Source organism: Carcharodon carcharias, chromosome 2, assembly GCF_017639515.1.
Source record: "Carcharodon carcharias isolate sCarCar2 chromosome 2, sCarCar2.pri, whole genome shotgun sequence".
NCBI lineage: Eukaryota > Metazoa > Chordata > Chondrichthyes > Lamniformes > Lamnidae > Carcharodon > Carcharodon carcharias.
The window spans coordinates 213,168,053-213,190,645 of NC_054468.1; the positions used below are offsets into that span (position 1 = coordinate 213,168,053).

The 22,593-nt window shown below is 40.6% G+C and overlaps 1 protein-coding gene across 1 annotated transcript in view; it reads right to left on the bottom strand.

The window, feature by feature from the left end:
- The window catches only part of ryr2a (ryanodine receptor 2a (cardiac)), an 806,696-nt gene that overhangs the window by 135,680 nt on the left and 648,423 nt on the right, over positions 1–22,593 (bottom strand). The window contains exons 64-72 of the mRNA XM_041213076.1: positions 20,767–21,005; positions 15,881–15,962; positions 13,984–14,114; positions 11,765–12,085; positions 9,343–9,583; positions 7,711–7,798; positions 7,509–7,601; positions 6,640–6,810; positions 2,165–2,224 (exon numbers count right to left, since the gene is read on the bottom strand). Of these exons, the coding sequence (XP_041069010.1) occupies positions 2,165–2,224; positions 6,640–6,810; positions 7,509–7,601; positions 7,711–7,798; positions 9,343–9,583; positions 11,765–12,085; positions 13,984–14,114; positions 15,881–15,962; positions 20,767–21,005 (1,426 nt within the window). The remainder of the gene's footprint in view (positions 1–2,164; positions 2,225–6,639; positions 6,811–7,508; positions 7,602–7,710; positions 7,799–9,342; positions 9,584–11,764; positions 12,086–13,983; positions 14,115–15,880; positions 15,963–20,766; positions 21,006–22,593) is intronic.

Sequence of the window (22,593 nt, forward strand, 5' to 3'; positions counted from 1 at the left end):
GAATCTTGGATTAGGATTAAGATTACAGCACTGAGATCATTGTCATTTTCTCTTTCTTTATCATCTTGTATTGTTCAATTTAAACCAGTGATTTTATTCCAGACTGGAGGTGTTTTTGGCACAGACACTAGTCCAGATTTTGCGATGGTAATGATGATGAAGTGGTCTGTGTTTGCCATCATTACTCTCTTAGATCTTTGAAACCGACAGCAACTTTGGGAGGCTGCATCTGTGCAGAATAATACAGAAATGCAGAAACTGCTGTCAGTGATTCTAAACTACTCCTAGAGGTTGTGCTATTGCGGTCCCTGAGAGTGAAATCCCTAAGCAAGCTGAATTGGTGAAAGCTTCCACTTTTATGCTGTTAGTCTCGCTGTCAAAAACCCTTGCAAAAGCTTTATCTAGTTGCATGAGGTGTAACTGTGTTTTTAATGTGTACTAAGTTCATAATTACTGCTGAAAAGATAAGTTTATATTTGTGGAATGTCAAATTTCTCCATTATGATTTTTAAAAATGCACAAAGTTTTAAAATAATATTTTCCAAAATTTGTTCATAATATTTTAGCTTTAATCTCAATCCAATCATAATAATTTATTTTGCTACCTGAAATGTTAAATTTAAAAAATGAGATTCAGTCCCTTTAACTTCCTGAGTTGCTGCCTGTGAGAATACTTCAATGTCATTGGCTGCACAGCCTGCTTGCTGACACTATTGCTACTGGTTGCCTGGAGATCCCCATGATTTGGCACTAGGTTTGAAGTGCCATCAGGAAAGGGGAAGTCTACACTACAGAGTTTGTTAGGTCTTTGCAAGCAGCTTCCTTTAGGGTCAGTGGCAAGTGCCATTGCTTCTCCACTGACGCATAAATCCAGCCCATTATTTTGGGCACTGATGCTCCCTATGTATGTGCCATTGATAGCCAATTATGGCTACACTGAAATGTTAACAGCTGTGATGTATTTGCTGCAGGTTAACGGAAGGTCATTAGGTGATTAATGTCCAGGAAATTGCACTCTAGATATTTATATTAAAAAGGCGGCTTATTTAGAAGTTTTCTTTCAAACTTTGTATATATTAAAACTCAATCATATAATGTATTCACTTAATTTATAAATAGTATCCCTAACTCATATCTACACAATGTATAAGTTACATAAGATAAAGCACTAAAACCATTGGAAACACAGAAAGCAAATTCCTGTAAATTGACATATTTTTAAGGCCATTCTACAAGAAAAATTCTGATTGAATAACATCAATTTACACACAATACGAATGTAAGAGAATCAAAAAGGTATCCCGCGATAAAAGTGACTTATCCAAATCTGAGGTGTTGTTCTCACAGCACTGCAGACCAATTATATACAGAACAATATCAATTCATTCACATCTGAACTTCAAATAATACATTTTCTAACATTAAAATATAAATTGTGATAGCACATTCTACAATGGCAAGTCATTTTATAAACATACACAAAAAGCACAGTTCTATTGAAAAATAAATTAAACAATAGAACATCAACACCCCACAGAAGATTAGCATCTCCTTTTATTAGTAACCAATGCAAATTATTCAGACTTACATGACAACCCTGTGTATCTAGAAACAGCTTGTAGCACCCAAGCAAACCATGCATAGTAATAGTCTCTTCCGCTTTCAGGCCTTGCCTGGGTTTAATAACCAACATCCCAAAATGCTCTGACTGGGTGTCTCTTCGTGGGCATGTGTTCAAAGAGGTTTTTTTTTTTAGTGCTGAGAAAGAAGCTGGTTGACTTCTGAGAATAATGCCCAGTGAGCAGAGTGTTTTTGCATGGTCAAGCTTTTATAAATATAATGGCTGTCAAATCTGGACCTGAGTTATTGAGTCTTGAGATGGATTTGGAAGGTTTGTTCTGCATCCATTTCAGAACTATGTCTCTTCAGAAGTCCCTTGAAAAATAAAGGCTTGATACTGAAAGGCAGCATGCAGGCATGCAGGAAGAGAGAGACAGACGTGTGAAATGAGCAGATAAAAGATCTTATAACAAAACAGTGACTGTAATGAAACTTGTACATATTTCATGCTTGAGCATAGCAGTGCAATCAATAGAGAGCAATTTCACAAATACACATAAAACAGCAATTGCTTAGCGAGTGGACAGTAACACCAGGAACCTACTTTCCCCTGAAGGTGAAGATTATTGCGAATTATTTCTCTAACTTCATCTTCTGTGTCTTTCTGTTTTAAGAAGGAAAAATAATTAAGTTTCAGCAAACTACCTTCAAAAGACCCACATCATGTAACTCTCTCATGATGCATCAATAAATAACAACAAGGACACTTTGTAGAGCAGCAATGTTGTATTTTCCAGCAATGTCTTAAAATTAATTTTCCAAAATATTTGTACGAGATGTTTTGGATCATTGAGAGTTTCACGGGTCCAATTGTTTCTGAGGCACAATACATCAATTGTCAGTGTGGCAGTCTCCCTCAGGTGTTTGTACAACTCTATTAACAACAGGAGTGAGTAGTGCAATCTTTCCCCTGTATTGTTATTTATCATGTTTCACCCAATAGAACCACTAATGCATTAGAAATCCAAGCCTAGAAATTACCCTTAATGCATTGTTGCTTAAGATTTTTATTGGCTGATGTAACCATTTTTTTATTAGTGGAGTACTAAGGAATTGGAATCCTATATAGACTCATCAACAGTAACAAAAACAGAATTACCTGGAAAAACTCAGCAGGTCTGGTTTTTCCAGGTAATTCTGTTTTTGTTTTGGATTTCCAGCATCCGCAGTTTTTTGTTTTTATCTCATCAACAGTAATGCTGCTAAATGCCTGTTCAAAGAGGGAACCAGGTACTTAACTCTCTTAAACAACATGGCATATCACATTTCAGCTGCTTGCAGAGCAATTTCCATTGTAAAAAAGGGATACAAGAAGCCAAAAGAGAGTGCAGTTTAAGGACCAGTCCCAGAAAGCTGAGACAGAAAGGCTAAGGGAAAAGCAAAACATAATTTATCACTTAAATGGTCAACACTTTCCACAAATAAAGGGTTTAGTCAACATAAAGTGAGACCATTGAGCAAGTGAGTCAGTGCTGGGTACCCACAGGAACTGAACATCTAGACAAAAACTTGTAGAAAATGACCAAGCAAAGTACTCAACGTTTGAGTTAATAGTAGGAGATTGCCTAAGTTTGGAGGACCACAGAATATCTAACAATAAAGGAACATGTTATAGTTGATGGTAAAAGGAAACTTCATTGACTGGAGATGACAGACAATGCAACCTCAGGACTGAAATAAAACACAAGATGCTGGAAAACCTCAGCAGGTCTGACAGCATCTGTGGAGAGAGAAACAGAGTTAACCCTTAAGTCTGTATGGCCCTTCTTCAGAGCTAAAGAAAGGTAAAAATATGATGAAATTTGTACTGTTTAAGGGGGTGGAGCAGGTGAAGCTGGAAAGAAGGCCAGCGATAGGTGGGGGCTAAGGAGAGATTGACAAAGATATCATGGATGAAAAGACAAAGGGACTGTTAATGGTAATGGTAAGGGCTAAAGGAAGTGCTGATAGTGCCATAAAGGTAAGAAAGCAGAATGTGTTAAGAGTAGAACAAGGGTAAGCACTCTATGAAAGAACAACAAAGAACAAGTAACATAAGGCCCTTTTGAGGTGGGTGGGGGGTATATATATGCAAAAGTCATTGAAGATGGCAGGTCAGGTGGCGAGAGCATTTAATAAAGCATACAGTATCCTGGGCTTTATTAATAGGGACATAGAATACAAGAACAAGGAGGTTATGCTGAGCTTATATAAGACACTAGTTAGCCTCAGCTGGGGTATTGTGTACAGTTCTGGGTGCCACACTATAAGAAGGATGTGAATGCATTGAAGAGAAGTGTAGAAGAAGTTTACAAGAATGGTTCCAGGGATGAGAAACTTTGGTTACGTAGACAGATTGAAGAAGTTGGGACTGTTCTCCTTGGAGAGGAGAAGACTAAGAGTAGATTTGATAGAGGTGTTCAAAATCGTGATGGGGCTGAACAGAGTAGATAGGGAGAAACTGTTCCCGCTCGTAAAAGGATCAAGAACGAGGGGCACAGATTTAAAGTGATTTGCAAAAGAACCAAATGTGACTTGAGAAAAAACTTATTCACACAGTGAGTGGTTCGGTTCTGAAATGCACTGCCTGGAAGTGTGGTGGAGGCAGGTTCAATCGAGGCATTCAAGAGGCCAATGGATGATTAGTTGAATAGACATAATGTGCAGGGGTATGGGGAAAAGCAGGAGAATGACACTAAGTCAGAATGCTCATTTGGAGAACCAGTGCATACATGATGGGCCAAATGGCCTCCTTCTGCGGCATTAAAATTCTGTGATTCTGAAAACAAATGGGATTTTTGGAGATTTTAGGAACAAGAGGCCTCGCTGGTGAAAATTGGATCTGGATGAGTGTAAATATTTTCGAAGAACACTAGGAGTTATAAACTAGTGTCGCAGGGAGAAGTGAGCCTGCTGGAGAGCTGGGAATCACATAGGAATGGTTACTACAATGTTCTACATGTGCCAGAAGAGCGGCACACAGCAAAAGGGGTTGTAAGATGTATCATAATTGCATTAGTTAGGAAATGTGAAAGTACCTTTCTCTTTAGTTTGCGTAGTTAGGAAATGTGAAAGTACCTTTCTCTTTAGTTTGCTGTATTAGTTGTCTGTTAAGTAATATTTGACCGTTTATTTTAGTTTGCCTGTTGCAGTAAATAACTTAAAACGTGAGATCTTGTCCATCGATGAATTTCCATGGGAAATCGGTTATTGGTCTCCATGGGGATTGTAATAAACGTTAAATGCCACTTTTTACATAGTTTAGAGATTGCTTTTTTTATCATTTGATCTAGTTGTCCATGAAAACTGCAAATCAATCTCCTCACAATGGTTCAGGAGAACCTCTGCAAGACAGTCCCCAACCCTCCTATTCTGATCAATGCTAATATCTGAAGTGCTGCTTCAAGAATGTCACTTTCATGTCCTATGATGATTCTGGTTCTCCTATCTACTTCATTGCATATTGAAAGGATGAGGAATGGCAGTCTCCACTCACACATATGCACACTGTAGGAGTATAAAGGTGGTGTAAAATGTTGTCACTGTCCATGATTGCATTGAGAGACCAGTGCTGGCATAGGCACGATGAGCCAAATGCCTCCTTGTGTGCTGTTCCATCCTATTATTCTAAGATTCCTCCAAGCACCACATCAGTGATTCCCACTTAAGCAACAGTAATAACCAAAATGACTTGAAAGGAATGTATCATGTGAGCTTCCAAGATAGCATGCACTGACATTCATCATATTGTACGGTGGTCACACATCAGATGCACCTTGATGGAGCAAAATCACTTCTGCTTAAGCCATTGCATTAATATAGGGAAATAAATAGTAATGTAGGTTCAGTTAGTGATAATTCAAATATATTTCCATGTCTTGTTGATGCATCTGCTTCATATGCAACTGGATGTTAACATTAACACAGTGGAATAAGGTATCAGTAAATTCAATGATTTGCAGGGTGTAAACTATGAAATCCACTATGCTTGCTGATCATCTTGCATCAGGTCGATCACTAGCCTCCTATTCAACATAGCCATGCATCAGCTTAGTTTAGTTGGTAGGACTTTTATCTCTAAATCAGAAGGTAGTAGCACAGTGCAATACTGAGGATGTACTACATTGCTACAGGTTAAATATCCCATTCGCACTATTTACAAAAGAGCAAGCAATTCTCCTGATAGCCTAGCCTGCATCCTTCCACGGCCAAATCCACAAAAGCAGATGAATAGATCATTTTTATCATTGCTCATGAGGTTTTACTATGCACAACATGATTGCGACATGTATCTACCTAATTATCACTGGACTTTAAAGTTGTTCGTTGTACATGAAGCATCTGGAGATATCATAAGGAACTATAAAAATGCAAGTCTTACTTTATGAGCCTCCTGAGGGAATGTTCCTCAGTGAGACTCAAAAAGTTCTACTTCCCTGCATACATGGGGTATCTGTGGGACCTACATGTGCGAGTTCAGTGGCTCCCTTAACTTCCTGACCACCCTGTGCTGTTCTTTCTGCTTTCCTTCATCACTTGGTGTACTAACTCATCTTGTAACTGTACCAATTCTTATCCTGTGCCAAGCAAATGTAAGTTATTAGGCAATCCCTAAATTGGTGCAAATGCTACAACTGGCACAAAGACACATCCCTGTGATGCTACAATGCTTTTTTGAAATGTTACAGCACAACGTCTGCAAACTGACAGGTACAAGAATTTGGGCAGATATTCCCTTAAATGGAAATGATCAGCCTCTCTGCACACCATATTGCACAGACTGGGCAATATTATTGAAGGTAATACATTGTGAAGAATTTTAAACACAGCAATAAATAAAAACTAGAGCGGTTGCTCAGAAACAAAATTACCGGGCATTACTACACAATTAGTGTACATGATAAGTAAAAGGTGCAGAGTAATTTCTAGGCTTTAGACTCAGCTATTGATGTTCCTGCCGATATATATTGATACCTATTGATGTTAAGAAGACAAAACATAACTTGGAAAAAATAAAATCTTAAGTCGTAGTCTGCATACCATGCTAAACCTATTTTTAGCTAATGAAATTAGTTCCTGGTCACCAGGTGCACAAATATTTAACCCAATAGGCAGTAGTCTCTTCAATGCTGCAACAATGAGTGAAGTTTGAAGAGAATAGCGGTCTCCTTTCCTCTTTGACTTCTTCCTCTCTTGATCAGACACGCCGCCCTGTGGATAACACAAGAAGAAAAATAGTAGTTATTGTTAACGTTTGCTTATTTGAAAGAGAAAATTGTTGCCGTTATCATATTTTTCAAAAGATCAGTGCCTTAAGGCAGCTGAAGATTCTGCCACCGTTTGTGGAGCAGAAGTAGGGGAGGCGCACCAAAGGACCAGGAATTATGAGGATGGATGACTGAAAGGAGATTACAGAAGTAGAATGGAGCCATGGAGAACTGTGGAGAAAAAAAATCAGATTCCCTATTAATCGCCAGCTGATGCCAAATTACGAGTATCTTCACACAGTATGGACACTTCATATAAGGACAGCCTGAATTTGTTTCACATAGAACTCTTAGAGACAGGAGATTTCCAATCCACTGGGCTGCATTGGATTTGAGCCCAGATCAGTGCACTCATTAGGTAACAATAAGCAAATAATTCACCTAGTTTAATATTAAACTTGCTATTGCAGAATACAAAGAAAATTAAGCATCTGTCAGGTTTAATTGAATGTTTACTAATCCTCTCAAGGTGAAGTCAGCAAAACTGCTCAGTTGAATTAATGTCTGCACAATACATGAACAAATAAAATATGAAAAATATAAACTACTGTAGCTTTAATTCCAATGCAACTCCAAAGAACAGAAACTTGTTCTAAAACATATGGCACTATAGCTCAAAATAATTCACAACAAATTTGGAACCTTTGACATCTTGGACTTTGTATCAGTGATGAGGAAAGACATGTTGTTGATTTCATTCTGTATCACAAAGTTCTGCTCTTCTCTTTTAAAATTCTGAAAAATATATATTGACAGTAAGTGAGACTGAAAATACATAACACTCAAATCGTTGTTTTAGTAAAAATTCCAAAAGGTTGGCCTCATAATTGCATATTGTGCTCACATGAGATTTCGCCCAGTAAATAAATACTTCAGCCACCATGCGGAAAAGTTCTTCTGCTTCAGGATTTGGTTCTTTGAGCCATTTTGCACTAAAATGAAAGAAAAAGTCATTTTGTGGGCATGCCATGGAGCTCTAATTCATTTCCGTACTTGCGTGACAATCAAGGCTGAAACCCCAGCTTGGAAAGGAAAAATGTTGGAAAGGTGCGGTTGGTTTGGAAAGCCCCACAATATCCATTCATTCAAATTAATGGGTGGAAAAGTGGGTTTGCTATATCGCAGCTAGTCGCAGAAGCGGCCAGTCGAAAGATTCGCAGTGTTAATAAGTTACTGCATTAAAAGGGACGTAACTAAAAATGAACGAAACCCGGATCAACACTCCCTGTGAGCACTGCTACTCGCCAGGAGTAGCCAGTCAGGAAACTAGCACTGTTGTATGTTCAAAGTTGAGATTATTCTTTTGATTAATTGATTATTGGTTAAAAGACCTGCATGTACACACTGTATACAATATACAGTGAACTCCCGCCATTTGTGGGGATTACGTTCCTGCGATATCTCGCAAATGGTGAAATCGTGAAGGGGGAACATGTTTTTGAATGGGATTCAATTAGCTCTGTTCCAGCCATGTGAAGGCAATGCTGGACCCTCCAGCAAAAATGTGGTGCAGTACCTGTACAGGACAGACGATGGAGCCTCTGAGCATAGTGTCATCACTTGGCAAGAGATTACCAAAGTGTGCAATGTGCATGGATTCTTTGAATTCTTTCGAAAGGGTTAATTAAGAATTACAGGGATGGAAAAACTAGGCTACAGGTTTATAGGCATAGAGCTAGTGAAGATTTAAAATTGAACAGAGCCATTATTGTAGCTCTGGCCACTCCATAATGGCTGCTGCCTTCCCGGGAAAACCGCAGATAAGTGAGCATTGCTCACGTGATGGACAATGCTGTCTACAAAGTAAAAAGCACGGGTAATTGAATTCGCGAACAAGCAAGTTGCAAATGGCTGGGCTTTACTGTATACCAGAATTTCCTCAAGGCTACTCCAGCTCCACTGCCATTACTTCACCAGAGGTGCAGCAAGACAGATAAAGGACATTTCCACTGCCCTTCTAGCAAACTTACGGTGATGGAGTGGGAGCAGTGCTGGGTAAATTGTGGGATAACGTAAACTGTTCCAGGACAACAGACATGAATATTGCAAGTAGCATGCATTAAAAAGTGTTTAACAGTACATGCCTCATATCTACATAAAAATATACTTTTCATACTAGTTCCATTTCTTTCCAACATTTGGCCTAAGGTGGTTACAATAGGGAACACTACATCGATCATGGGTTGCATAGTGCCCTTCACTGTTTGTAGCTTCGGATTCAATGTGGGAGATTTCCCTATGGTGAGTCATTGTGACATTTAAAAAAATGCAGGGGCTGGTGGATGAACACTCTATGATAACATCATCATAATGACATCACGCCCAACAACGTTTGCCATGGTTTGGGTCATTAGGCTGTTTCTTTGTAAATGAATGAAAATGTTTTTCCAGACACTTGCTCATGAAGGCAGTACTCCTTTAACAACAGTTACACCCTTAAATCAGTGTGTTCTTAAAGGTTTAAAAAATATATTACCGGTTATAATCCACAAATCTAATCAGCAGTGGGTAGAAAGCATAAAGATCCCGGGCCAGCACAGTAAATTCATCCAGAATTAGCAGCTCAGCCTCAGACATGTCTCCTCTGCCCTCTGATTTAAGGTGTTCCTCTTCCACCACCACTGTGGCCACTTTCTTTTTCAGCTTCTCCATTAGGGGCAGGAAGTGTGTTTTGAGTAGCTGTGGTTTCACTTTGCTGATAATTGGCTGTGAGAACACTGTCAGAAGCAAAACATTGGATTACAGTTTTTGACAGGACAGGTGGAATCAGACTCAACAGTAACTTTTGAAAGGGAATTGGATAAATACTTGAAGTGAAAATATTTGCAGGGCTCCGGGAACACCGCAAGGGAGCGGGACTAATTGGATAGAACAAAGAAAGAAAGAGCAAAGAAAAGTACAGCATAGGAACTGGCCCTTCGGCCCTCCAAGCCTGCGCCGATCATATTGCCCGACAACTAAAACATTTTGCACTTCCGGGGTCTGTATCCCTCTATTCCCATCCTATTCATGTATTTGTCAAGCTGCCTCTTAAACACCACTATCGTACCTGCTTCCACCACCTCCTCTGGCAGTGAATCTCAGACACTCACTACCCTCTGTGTAAAAAACTTGCCCTGCACATCTCCTCTAAAGTTTTCTCCTCTCACCTTAAACCTATATCCCCTTGTAATTGACTCTTCCACCCTGGGAAAAAGCTTCTGACTATCTACGCTGTCCATGCCACTCATAATTTTGTAAATTTCTATCAAGTTGCCCCTCAATCTCCATCGCTCTAGTAAGAACAATCCGAGTTTCTCCAACCTCTCCTCATAGTTAATAACCTCCAGACCAGGCAGCATCCTGGTAAACCTCCTCTGCACCCTCTCCAACGCCTCCATATCCTTCTGGTAATGTGGCGACCAGAATTGCATGCAATATTCCAAGTGTAGCCTAACCAAGGTTCTATACAGCTGCAGCATGACTTCCCAGCTTTTATACTCAATACCCCTGCCATTGAAGGCAAGCATGCCATATGCCTTCCTGACTACCTTATCCACCTGTGTTGCCACTTTTAGTGACCTGTGGACCTGTACACCCAGATCCCTCTGCCTGTCGATGCACTTAAGGGTTCTGCCATTTACTGTATAATTCCTACCTGTATTAGACCTTCCAAAATGCATTACCTCGCGTTTGTCCGGATTAAACTCCATCTGCCATTTCTCTGCCCAAGTCTCCAACCAATCTATATCCCGTCGTATCCTTTGACAACCCTCTTCACTATCTGCAACTCCTCCAACCTTGGTGTTGTCTGCAAACTTACTAATTAGCCCAGTTACATTTTCCTCCAAATCATTTATGTATACTACAAACAGCAAAGGTCCCAGCACTGAGCCTTGCAGAACTCCACTAGTCACAGCTCTCCATTCAGAAAAGCACCCTTCCACTGCTACCCTCTGTCTTCTATGGCCAGGCCAATTCTGTACAGGTCTACCAAAGAGCCAGCACAAGCATGCTGGGCCAAATGACATCCTTCTGTGTTGTATCATACCATACTATAACCACACAGAGAGCAAACTCCAAGTGAAATCAGACTTTCTTCATTAACAACTTGCGTACTGAGAATTATTATGATTATCATTCAATACACAGTGATTCACTTGACACTCCTTCAGTATAGAAACCTTCATGCAGTAAACTGTAAGAATTAGTTACAAGTAACACGCCTCAAGTGAGATGAGAGATTAGAGGAAACTTCCCCTTCTCCATGGAGTAGTGGAGTGTGGAACAGATTCCAGCAAAAACAACTAAGTTAACTCATCCACAGGGGAATAATGAAGAGTCTATTGCAGTAATTCTTTTTGCATTCTTGGCTTACTACACAAACTCTAATTGTTTCATCAATCAAATTGAATATTTCCATTTTAGAAAATCTGGCAGTCCTTGTAACTAATTTCTTCAAGTAAACAATAAGAATGGTGTGTTCTGAACAGCAGATAAGCACTATTAATTATACATCGCAGCCCAAACATCATCTGACCAGTGGAGAAGAAAAACACTGCATTCCTATAAATGAAGGCTACTTGAACAAATGCAAATTTTTACCCTGTGAGATGCAAGAAATATCCACAGTTAGCAAAACAAATTTTGTGAGTAAGGAATAAAGTGCTCTTTAATTGTGACATCTTTTTATTTATATGGTCAAATCTCTAAACGCATGGCCTCAACTTTCCCCACGCCCCACTGGGAATGCCAACTAGAAAATTATGGATGGCTTCCCAGGATTTTCCACCGATTCAGTAGGCATGCCAAAAATCTCGAGGAGCATTGCGGGAATTTCCTGATTTTCACATCCCAGCTGGCAATCAGTCTGATAATGTGAAACATTCATTAAATGTACTGATCAGCAATAGCAGTACCTGCTAATCTCTTCATCCAAGCTCCTTCATCAATGCCTAAGTTGTTAGATATAATCTTCAGAATGTTGCCCAGGAGGGTGTTCATGTGTTCAGAGGTTAGAGCAGTGCAACACTGCTCTGCCTTTTCAGGGTTATTTTCGGGCCCATGTTCCCACCAATGGGACATGTAGCTGCACAGCATAGGCAAAATGACTTCCATCACATGGGGCATCTGAGTGTAGCGTATCCCAGATTCCGCCAGCTCCATGATCTCTTCCAGCAAACTTTCCAGGGAGGGAATATTGGGACACATACCTTCCACTTTGGCTGGCAGCTTCAGAGCTAAGGGATAAGGAACAATTTTAAGACCACAAAAAAAATTAGCAGTACCCCAAACAACAATATTTTGTATTTTTAAACTATTTATCCCAAGGCCTAGCTTTTTGATAGGCAAGCCAATATATGACTTGAAGAAGCTTTGGCTTTTTTAGTGCAATTTTTCATTTCCTTGACAAAATATATTCCAACAAAAATCTTGATAATGATGGTCAACAACTTTTTGACCATCTCTAATACAGCTTCCAATTAGTCGAGGCCACCCAACACATTAGATGGCACAACAATAGCATGTAGACAGAGACAACTATGGTGAGGAGTATCATTTTCTCAGGGTGGCAGAAGTCCTATCGCTGGGGGTCTTCCTCATCACCGTCAATATGGCATGGCAGTAGGAAGACATTGGACTCCCCTCCCGACACCTTCCTATGCAATTTTGCCAGCTCCTCCACCTCGCATTCCATCCACAAAGGCCTGGAAAAACCATCCCACTGTGGTTGCTGAATTTATTCTATACTATTTAGAGTAAACGTAACAATTTCCCTGCATGTCACAATAGTTCTGGTAAGATACTGCCAACCTTTGTTTGTATAAAGTATGTTATTTTGCAACATAAAGTGAGCATACACCTGCACATTTACTACAGTAATAGCAAAATAAGATCACAAGGGATCCTGGCTCAAAATAGCAATCTTAAAAATAATAGCTTATTTCCTAAAGCTCCGGTTTTAACTCATGGTGAGAACTTTTTGTTCTATTCATTCATGGGATGTGGGCTTCGCTGGCTGGGCCAGCATTTATTGCCCATCCCCAGTTGCCCTTGAGAAGGTGGTGGTGAGCTGCCATCTTGAACCGCTGCAGTCCATGTGGTGTAGGTACACCCACAGTGCTGTTAGGGAGGGAGTTCCAGGGTTTTGACCCAGCGATGGATGAGGGCCAAGATGTGCATCAAACCATTCTGGATCTTGGCAGTGTGCAGCCCAGAAGATTTTAACTCCCAAGACTCATCTGTACCCTGAATCCAGTGAGAAGTCAAAAAACTGTAAAGCAATGCACAATCTTGATGTACTTCTGGCATCAAATCAATTTTAGTTGCCTGCCCAATTTATGCCAGGCAACTAGGGTTTAAACTTAACCCTTTAGAGACAATGAGGGCATTGGTGCCCCAAACCAGGCACAATTTTAACAGTGCGCAGCAACAGTGTCCTGGAATGGAGAGAGACCCAAAGATCAAATTAAACATTTCCTCTGGCCTCATTGTCATATTTCAAATGAACTGCAGGTACCAATTATTCTCTCCTTATAGAGGAAGCATCGAAGCCTGTGTTCAGTTGCTTCCTTTAAATACACCGTGAGGGTCATTTAATTGTCGTGTTCTTCTGTTTATTGCAAACATCTCAATAATACAAAGATTAATAAACAATGTGTGAGTTCTTTACTTGAAGATAAGACTATCTACATACAATGGTAAAACAAAAACAGAATTACCTGGAAAAACTCAGCAGGTCTGGCAGCATCGGCGGAGAAGAAAAGAGTTGACGGTTCGAGTCCTCATGACCCTTCGACAGAACATACAATGGTAACTGGGAGGCTATGTACACATGTCTGGCCTGTAGGACTGCTGCTCTCTTTTGTCTACAGAGCACATGGGGTTATACATCACATCCTGTCTTGTGCTGGATAGTGTATACGGCAGTTTAAGATACACTCCTTAAAGGTACATCACAACATTAATGGGATTTGTTCCATAAGCATTACTGTCTGCACCCAGGTCCTACCGTTATGCGGCACAACATAGTGGAGCTTTGAAGAATTGTATCAACACGTTTGTTGGCTTTTAAAGGTCACACTGGATCAAACGAATGAACGGCCAGGAACAAAAGCTGTACAGAGGGTTGCTGTACCTGCTAGATCTTTCGGTGTCTTAGTGTTGTAGCTTGAGAATGGATTGTGCTTATTCGAGTCAGTTTCTAAGAAAGCGACCGGAAAGGCCCCAGCAAATGCTGCCAGACATTCCCCCAGTGCTGGTCGCTGCCTGCAGGTGAAAAATTACACAAACAGCAATAAAATTAATAGAGAATCCTAAGGAAACAGCATTCTTGGTCTGCAAATTTAGTATCGAAAGGATGTTGATTAGGTGTTAAGTTCTAGAAGTCCCTCTTTAAGCTTCTTCACCTCTCTATCTCTTTCTCTCTTCCTTTAAAATGATCCTTGAAATCTACCACTTTGACCAGGTTTTTGGTCACTTATCTTAATATATCTTTCTTTGACTCAGTGTCAAATTTTGGCTCTGCCTCGGTGAAGCTGCTTGGGGCATCCTAATGTGTTAAATGCAGGTAGTTATTGTTGAAATCATTAACTTCTCACAGCTGTATGTACTAAACCAAACTAAGATGGAAATTAAGCAAAGGGAAACAGTTACATTCAGATAGCACCTTATCACATTTTGAGAAACGATGAATTTTTTTTTTGTAGAGACTGCCATACCATCCAACTTGGTTTCAGTAGGGGGCCGATATTTCAGGTGAAATAGTGCAGTAAAGGCCAGAGAAACATAGATATATCTTAAAAGGGTAAAAATAAATAAATTTGTAATTTTTTTATTACACCAGGATATCTGGGTTAGCTCTTGTTCTCATAAAGGGTCATGTTAACTTATGGAAATTTTCCATTTTAAAAGCCATGCTCCTCTGGGCACCTCAAAGGAAGCTTTTTGTGCATGAATGGGCTGCTTTTCTGGCATTACAACAATGACTACACTACAACAGAAATTGATTGGTGGTAAACTGCTTTGGGACTTCCTGAAGTAACGAAAGGTGCTATGTGTTGTTAGCCGTGGATCAGGTGTCAGCACTCTAGCCTCTAAGTCACAAGGTTCCAGGTTCAATTCCCAAACCACGGCTTGAGCACAAAAATCAAGGCTGACACACCACTACAGTACTGAGGGACTGCTGCACTGTTAGAGGTGGTCTTTCCGATTACGTGTTAAAGCAAGGCCCCCATCAGCCTGCTCAGGTGGATATAAAAGATCCCATGACACTATTTTGAAGAAGAGCAGGGAGTTATCCCTGGTGTCCTGGCCAATTTTTATAAGCAACATCATGAAAGAACAGATTATTGATTGGGTCATTATCAAAGTACTGTTTGAGACAGTTTGCTGTGCACAAATTGGCTGCTGCATTTCTTATATTACAACAGTAATCTTCAAAATCTACTTCATTTAGTGTAAAGCGCTTTGAGATGTCTGGTGGTTGTGGATGGAAGTCTTTTGTTTCTTCCTTTTATATAAATGTGTATTTCTTTTATTATTTACAATTTACATATTTAGGATAGTAAACTATTCTTAAATGATGTTCTTCATTACTTTTTTGGTGTTACTTTTCAATAGTTGAAATGCCATTGACCATATAAACTCAAAACATTCCCATTACAGAATGTAATATCTTTGAGGAAGAATTCTTAGAAACTTTACTATCTTTACTTTATTGCTAGAAACTCTACTGTCAGTCACCATCACCATCAACTGATGCATTCCCCATGGTAATGCCTCTACCGATCAGAGTCCACTTGTCCACCAATCAGCACTCTCTTCTCATACGGCATAAATTTGTTGTTTCCCTTATATTGGTATTCTTGCGAATTGTCCTGATGAATGCAAGCTGAAAAGCTTTGACAAAAAAGTCTCTATTTTTCAGAAAAACTACTATCGTGTGCAAATTACAATGGCATATGTTATCACAATACAAGTAATTCTTAGATACAACTGTCTAATTTTAATATTTTCACTGGCTATTTTCTTACCTTTCTACATAAATGCTTTTCCCCGTACCCAGTGCATATAAGCTGCTTAATATTCTGTAACCAGAAACTTGTACGTCATCCACTGCAAAAGAAGAGTACCGCCAGCACAATATTAATTCTCAGCTTCATTGTAATAGAAGTTATAAAATATTTTCACTCTATCCACTTTTATGAAGGCACAGGTTTATCTGCGGTGCAGATGTCCTGGACTTGAGAGGGTTTGTGCTGTTAACCTGAGAATTTTTTTTAAACCGTATCCAAAACTTTGGTCATAGTTTGTACTGAACGATTCCCACTGTGTTATGGATCTCCACGTCGATGATTTAAGACTGCAGTGCTCCACTGTAGAAGATAGAATCTGAACAGGTCTATTTGAACAAAGTCTGTTTTTCCGGCACCATCAATGTTTGCGCAGTGTAAGTTAATTTTAACAGAGCAAGCTTTTGCATCAGCACCACATTTCTTTGAGCTTTGAGAGCTTCACCTATAAGCAGCATCTTCCAGAAATGACTCCTCACATTCCTTATTTTGAATAAGTGAGGCTCTTTACTTCCTGATGTGTGATAAGTGTGAGCACTAAAACACTACAATATTGAAGAGCAACTGTCTAGTGTCCTGTTTAGGTTTCCATACTGCTGGTATTTCTTCATATTCTCTCAAATAGCAACATGAGCAACACTGCATAACAAAATGCCTTCACAGTTGTACCTGAGCTGCTGTAAGATTTATAGTCCTTTGGCTCCATTCGTTCTCTGGGTGGTGGTGGTGGTGCAGGGGGGTGTGTGTGTGTGTGTGTGTGTGTGTGTGTGTGTGTGTGTGTGTGTGTGTGTGGGGGGGGGGGGGGGGGGGGGGGGGGGGGCGGAGTGGGGGGTGAATTTTTGCTCTTGCCATGTGAGTATTTTGTTGGATTGGTCACTTGCTGCCATTCAAAGAAAAATGGATGACTGCATTTATTGAACCAGGCAATGGGGCATGGATAGATTGATCTGGGGGGCAGATAAGTTTATCCAAAGGACAAAACTGTGCACTACCATACTGCAGAATGGAGGGCAGCCAGGTCAATCTGAATGATGAGGGGTGAACTTCATGGTAGCAACTGATAAGCCTCTAACACAAAGTCACTGCCATGTGTTTCTTGCATCCTGCAGATTTTAAACATCCCTGCTAACTCTTATACAGTAGAATACAACATTTACTGTTGATATGCTGATGGAATCAGGAACTGCTGATATTGTTTTACCTGATAATGCCTTTGCTAAACACACTAAATTAAGCTGGTGTCCTTAATACAGACTGAAAACATCCCTCAGCTAACCAGAACAATACATTTCAACATACTACAATTAAAATTTGAGTTGGAAGAGTATTCTCTTTATGATTGTAGCCAGACTGGAATCATAGAATGGTTACAGAAGGAGGCCATTCAGCTCATCAAATCCATGCAGAGTTTCTGAATAAGAAATTCACCTATTGCCACTCCCCTGCCTTTTCCCCATAGCCCTGCAAGTTGTTTTCTTTTCGGATAATGAGCCAATTTCCTTTTGAAAACCGCAATTGAACCTGCCTCTACCACCCTTTCAGGCACTGCATTCCACATCCTAATCACTCACTGTGTGAAAAGGTTTTTCCTCACATCGCCGTTGCTTCTTTTGCCAATTACCTTAAATCTGTGCCCTCTGGTTTGCGATCCTTTCACTGATGGGAGCAGTTTCTCCTTTCTCCCTAACTACATCTCATGGCTTTGAATACCTCTATCAAATATCCTCACAGCTTCTCTTCGCCAAGGAAAATAGTCCCAACCTCTCAAATCCTTCTACATAACTGAAGTTCTTCATCCCTGGGACCATTCTCCAGTTTCTTTTCTGCACCCTCTCTAAAACCTTCATATCCTTCCTAAAGTGATGTGCCTGGAACTGATTGCAAAACTCCATTTGAGGCCAAACCAATATTTTTTACAGGTTTAATCTAATTTTTTTGTTTGTGTACCCTACGCCCAGGATGCCATTTGCTTTATTAACCGTTTTCTCAACATGTCCTGCCACCTTCAATGGTTTATGCACATATATACCGAGGTCCCTGTGCTCCTGCACCCCGTTTAGAATTGTACGCTTTATTTTATATTGCCTCCCCACGTTCTTCCTACCAAAATGGATCACTTCACACTTCTCTGCATTAAATTTCATCTGCCACTTTTCTGCCCATTCCACCAACTTGTCTACGTCCTTTTGATATTCTACACTATCCTCCTCATGGTTCACAGTATATACAAGTTTCGTATCACCCACAAATTTTGAAATTGTGTCCTGTACACCAAGGTCCATGCCATTAATATATATCAGGAAGATCAGGGGTATTAACACTGATCCCTAGGGAACTTCACTATAAACCTTCCTCCAGCCCAAAACACTATCTTTGTTTCCTGCCACTCAGCCAATTTTATATCCATATTGCTACTGTCCCTTTTATTCCATGACCTCTAACTTTACTCACAAGTCTGTTGTGTGACACTTTATCAAATGCCTTTCGGAAGTCCATGTACACCACATCAACAGCATTACCCTCACCAACCTTCTCTGTCACATCATCAAAAAACACAAGCAAGTTAGTAAAACATAATTTTCTCTAAACAAATCCATGTTGGTTTTCCTTAATTAATCCACATTTGCCCAAGTGAATTAACTTTGTCCTAAAAGTTTCTCAACTACCCAGGTTAAACTGGCTGACCTGTCGTTACTGGGCTTATCTTTACATAATTTTTTTGAATAAGAGTATAGCATTTGCAGTCCTCCATGTACTCTGGCACCACCCAGAAGAAACAAGGATGATGGCCAGTGCCTCTGCAATTTCCACTCTTATTTCCTTCAGTATCCTTGGATGTATCTCATCTGGTCCTGGTGCATGCTCAACTTTAAATGGATACAGCCTATCCAATTATTAGTTTTAAACCCTTCAAGTGTCTGAACTACCTCTTCTTTCACCATGGCCAAGGCAGCATCTTCTTCCTTGGTAAAGACAGATACAAAATATTCATTTAATACCTCAGCTAGGTCCTCTTCTTCCATGCTGAAAATCCCATTTTGGTCCCTAATTGGCCCCACTCCTCCTCTTGCCATCCTTTTACAATTTATATGCCTATATAGAAGACTTTTGAATTCAATTTTATGTTAGCTGCCAGTGTCTTCCCATACACTCTCTTTACCTCTATTATTTGCTTTTCAACTTCCCTCTGAACATTCTATATTCTCAATATTATTATCCTTCTGACATCTATCATAAGCACACTTTTTCTGCTTGATCTTAATCACTATCTCTTTCATCATCCAGGGAGCTTGGACTTGTTTATCCTACATTTCTATTTGTGGGAATATACCCTGACTGCACTTGAACTCTCTCTTCTTTAAAGGCAGTCCATTGTTCAGTTACAGTTTTGGCTGTTAATCTTTGATTCCAATTTTTCTGGGCCTGATCTGTCCTTACCCCATTAAAGTTAGCTTTCTCCCAGGTAAAAATTCTTACTCTGGATTACTCCTTGTCCTTTTCCATAGCCAACCTAAACCTAATGATACAATGATCACTGTCCCCTAAATATTCCCCTACTGACATTTAATCCCAGTTGGCCTACCTCATTCCCAAGAACCAGGTCTAGCAATGCCTCCTTTCTCAGACTGGAAACATACTGCTGTAGAAAATTCTCTTGAACACACTTACGAATTCTTATGCCTCTGTAATTTCCTTGAAACTTTGTTCTTATACGTCTTTTTCACTATTTGATCTATTGCATATAGGAACCTTTTATCTATAGGAACCTTTTTTGTTCCTTAGCTCTAGCCAAATAGATTTTGTCCTTGTCCCTTTCCCCTCTCTCCGGCAATGCAATGTTCTCTGTAATCAATACTGCCAACCCCCCGCCCCCTTTCCTTCCTTTCCTGTCTTTCCTGAACAGCTTGTATCCAGGAATATTTAATACCTAGTTCTACCCTTCTTTGAGCCAGATCTCCATTAATGCCACAACATACATTTTCTACGTGACTATATGTGTCTGCAATTCCCCAATCTTATTTAGCACACTCTGCATATTCACACACATGCACTGTAACCCTAATTTGACTTTATTATATTCCCTTTACTCTGACCCCAACTAATACCATACCACTTCCTACTCTATTACTATGTGTCTTTCCCAATATTCTTTGTACCTTGTATCCCTCTCTAGTATTGCCTTCTGGTTCCCACACCCCTGCCAAATTCATTTAAGCCAATCACAGAATTGTTACAGCACAGAAGGAGGCCATTCAGCCCATCATGTCTGCACCAGCTCTCCAAATGGGCATTATGACTTAGTGCCATTCTCCTGCCTTTCCCCCATGCCTTTGCACATTATTTCTATTCAAATAATCATCCTACGTCCTCTTGAATGCCTCAGTTGAACCAGCCTCCACCACACTTCCAAGCCGTGCATTCCAGATGTGAACCATTCGCTCTGTGAAGAAGTTTTTTCTCACATCACATTTGCTTCTTACGCAAATCACTTTGAATCTGTGCCCTCTTGTTCTCAATCCTTTTATGAACAGGGACAATTTCTCCCTACCTACTCTGTCCAGCCCCCTCATGATGCCTCCCCAGCCCCTGTAAAATTTCAGACAGGTTGAGGATGGGCAGGAAGGTCACCTGCTGGATTTTACATGCCCCCACCAAAGCCTTAGACATGCCGGTGAGAAGCCTAAAATCCAGCCCCATGAGCCTGTGCGTCCCCTTTTGAAGAGAATAGATGAACCATTGCAGATTTATCATTTGATAATGCACAAATAAATTTCCAAAAAAAAAAGTACAGGCTATATTAATTATGGGGCTTTTGGCAAATAGTTTTAAAAAGAGTAGAAACATACAGATCAGATCTTCTCCAAACTGGTGCTGTCCAATGTGTTCAAACAATGATGACAGGACTGGCAGCAGCGCCACTGTGGTGTAATTGATGATCTGGGTCACTCCCTTTGGTTGCATCCTCGTGTGAGTGAACTGACCCAGTTTAAGGTTTTCAATGGTTTTTTCCAAATCCTCTGCTGCGTTTTCAAAGAAGGCCCGTAAAGCCAACTTAACAGACTCCAGGCCGGTTTTCATCACCGTTCTACATAAAACAAGACAATCATTTAGAGGTGGGTCAACAGGAGTCCAAGCTTGCTGAGTGGCAAAACCTCCCCCCATTAAGTGGGGGGGGGAACAGAAGGGGCTGACGTAGGATGACCAGCCATTGGCGGGATGTCAATTAGGTTCATTAATCAGCCAATTGACAACTGAGCACACCACAATTTAGCTGTGGCTCAGGGATTAAACGGAGGCCACGTGGCTTTCCCACGCCCTCGGAAGGCCTCCCAGTAAGCCCTTTCAGGTTTGCCAGCGGACATCCTTGAGGTCCCTCGTTATCAGGCACTCTGTGCTCAATCAAGGGATGTGGCAACGGGAAGGGCGAGCCCGCTGAAAGCCAACCCGACAACACCCCCACCCCATTCCCCCAGCAACCCCACTCTGTGACACCCATTCCGACATCACTCACATTTGGTCTGGGATCCCACGATGATCCTTGGTGGGTGCATTGCTGCATGCTGCCACCACTGGTTCTGACGACACGGGGAGCTGATTGGCCAGCAGCTCTCGGCAGGCGGGATTTGCGCCACCGTGTACCTCAAACGCAGGGAAGGCCCAATGGTGGCCACTTAAGTGCCTGAAGGGCACTTGTGTCTGTCGCGCCTCCCCCACCAATGGAGGTTCCTCACCGGTTCTCCGGCTGGTGGCAAGACCCCTGTCGGCCCAACAAAATCCCAACCTATGTATTTTCCCATCTCCGATTATAATTTTTGCTGCATATTAACCCAACAAAACAGCAATGTTAGCAGCTAACATCAAAAAAATAATTATACATTGGAGGTGATCAAATGCCTGAGAGGGGAAAGGGAGATTTTGCAATTTGTCACACCTTGTCCAATATTCCCACTGAAATTTAATTTCTGCAATTTGAAAATTGCACAAATTCTGTTAAGTTCTTTGCAGTATTATTCATTGATGGTCTGGCATCTAACTTCACAGGGCAGCAATTCCATAAGCATTTGTGCATCACTGGATTCAAAATATTATTTATCAATCGAATAAAGAGTGCAATTTCACGGAAAGATTTTGCTTTTGAAACCGGTGCCAGACAATCCACCTGACAGTAACCATTCAGAAGCACAAGTGCATTTTGAATGCTTTGCTGACGGGCATTCATTCAATGTTATTTCTCATGCTGCCTGAAATTACTACATCCTTTCATTTCTGGATTGCTGGAAACAAAGGAATTAAACAGAAAACGTGTAGGATTGCTTCTAGCAAAAATACCCCTCCCGCCATCACACACTATCTGCTTTCTTTACCACCCTGACACACGCTTTTAGTTGCATCAGGCTCAAGTTTGAATCTGGACAGCTTGTAGTATGGTCAGGTGTGGTTTACAATCCAGATGCACACCAAGTTTGCAACCGTCACCTATTTCACATAATATACAATAATTTAGTGTGGTCTGGAGTCTGCTGTGAAGGTCCAGCTGAAGTACTCGGCCTTATCTGACAAGGGACGCGGCAACCAACTTTAACTTGAGACACACAAGGGGGAATCAGCAGGCTGACTGCAATTGTCCATTCCAACAAAATCTCTTGGAGGTAGAGAGTAGCTATGCTCGAACT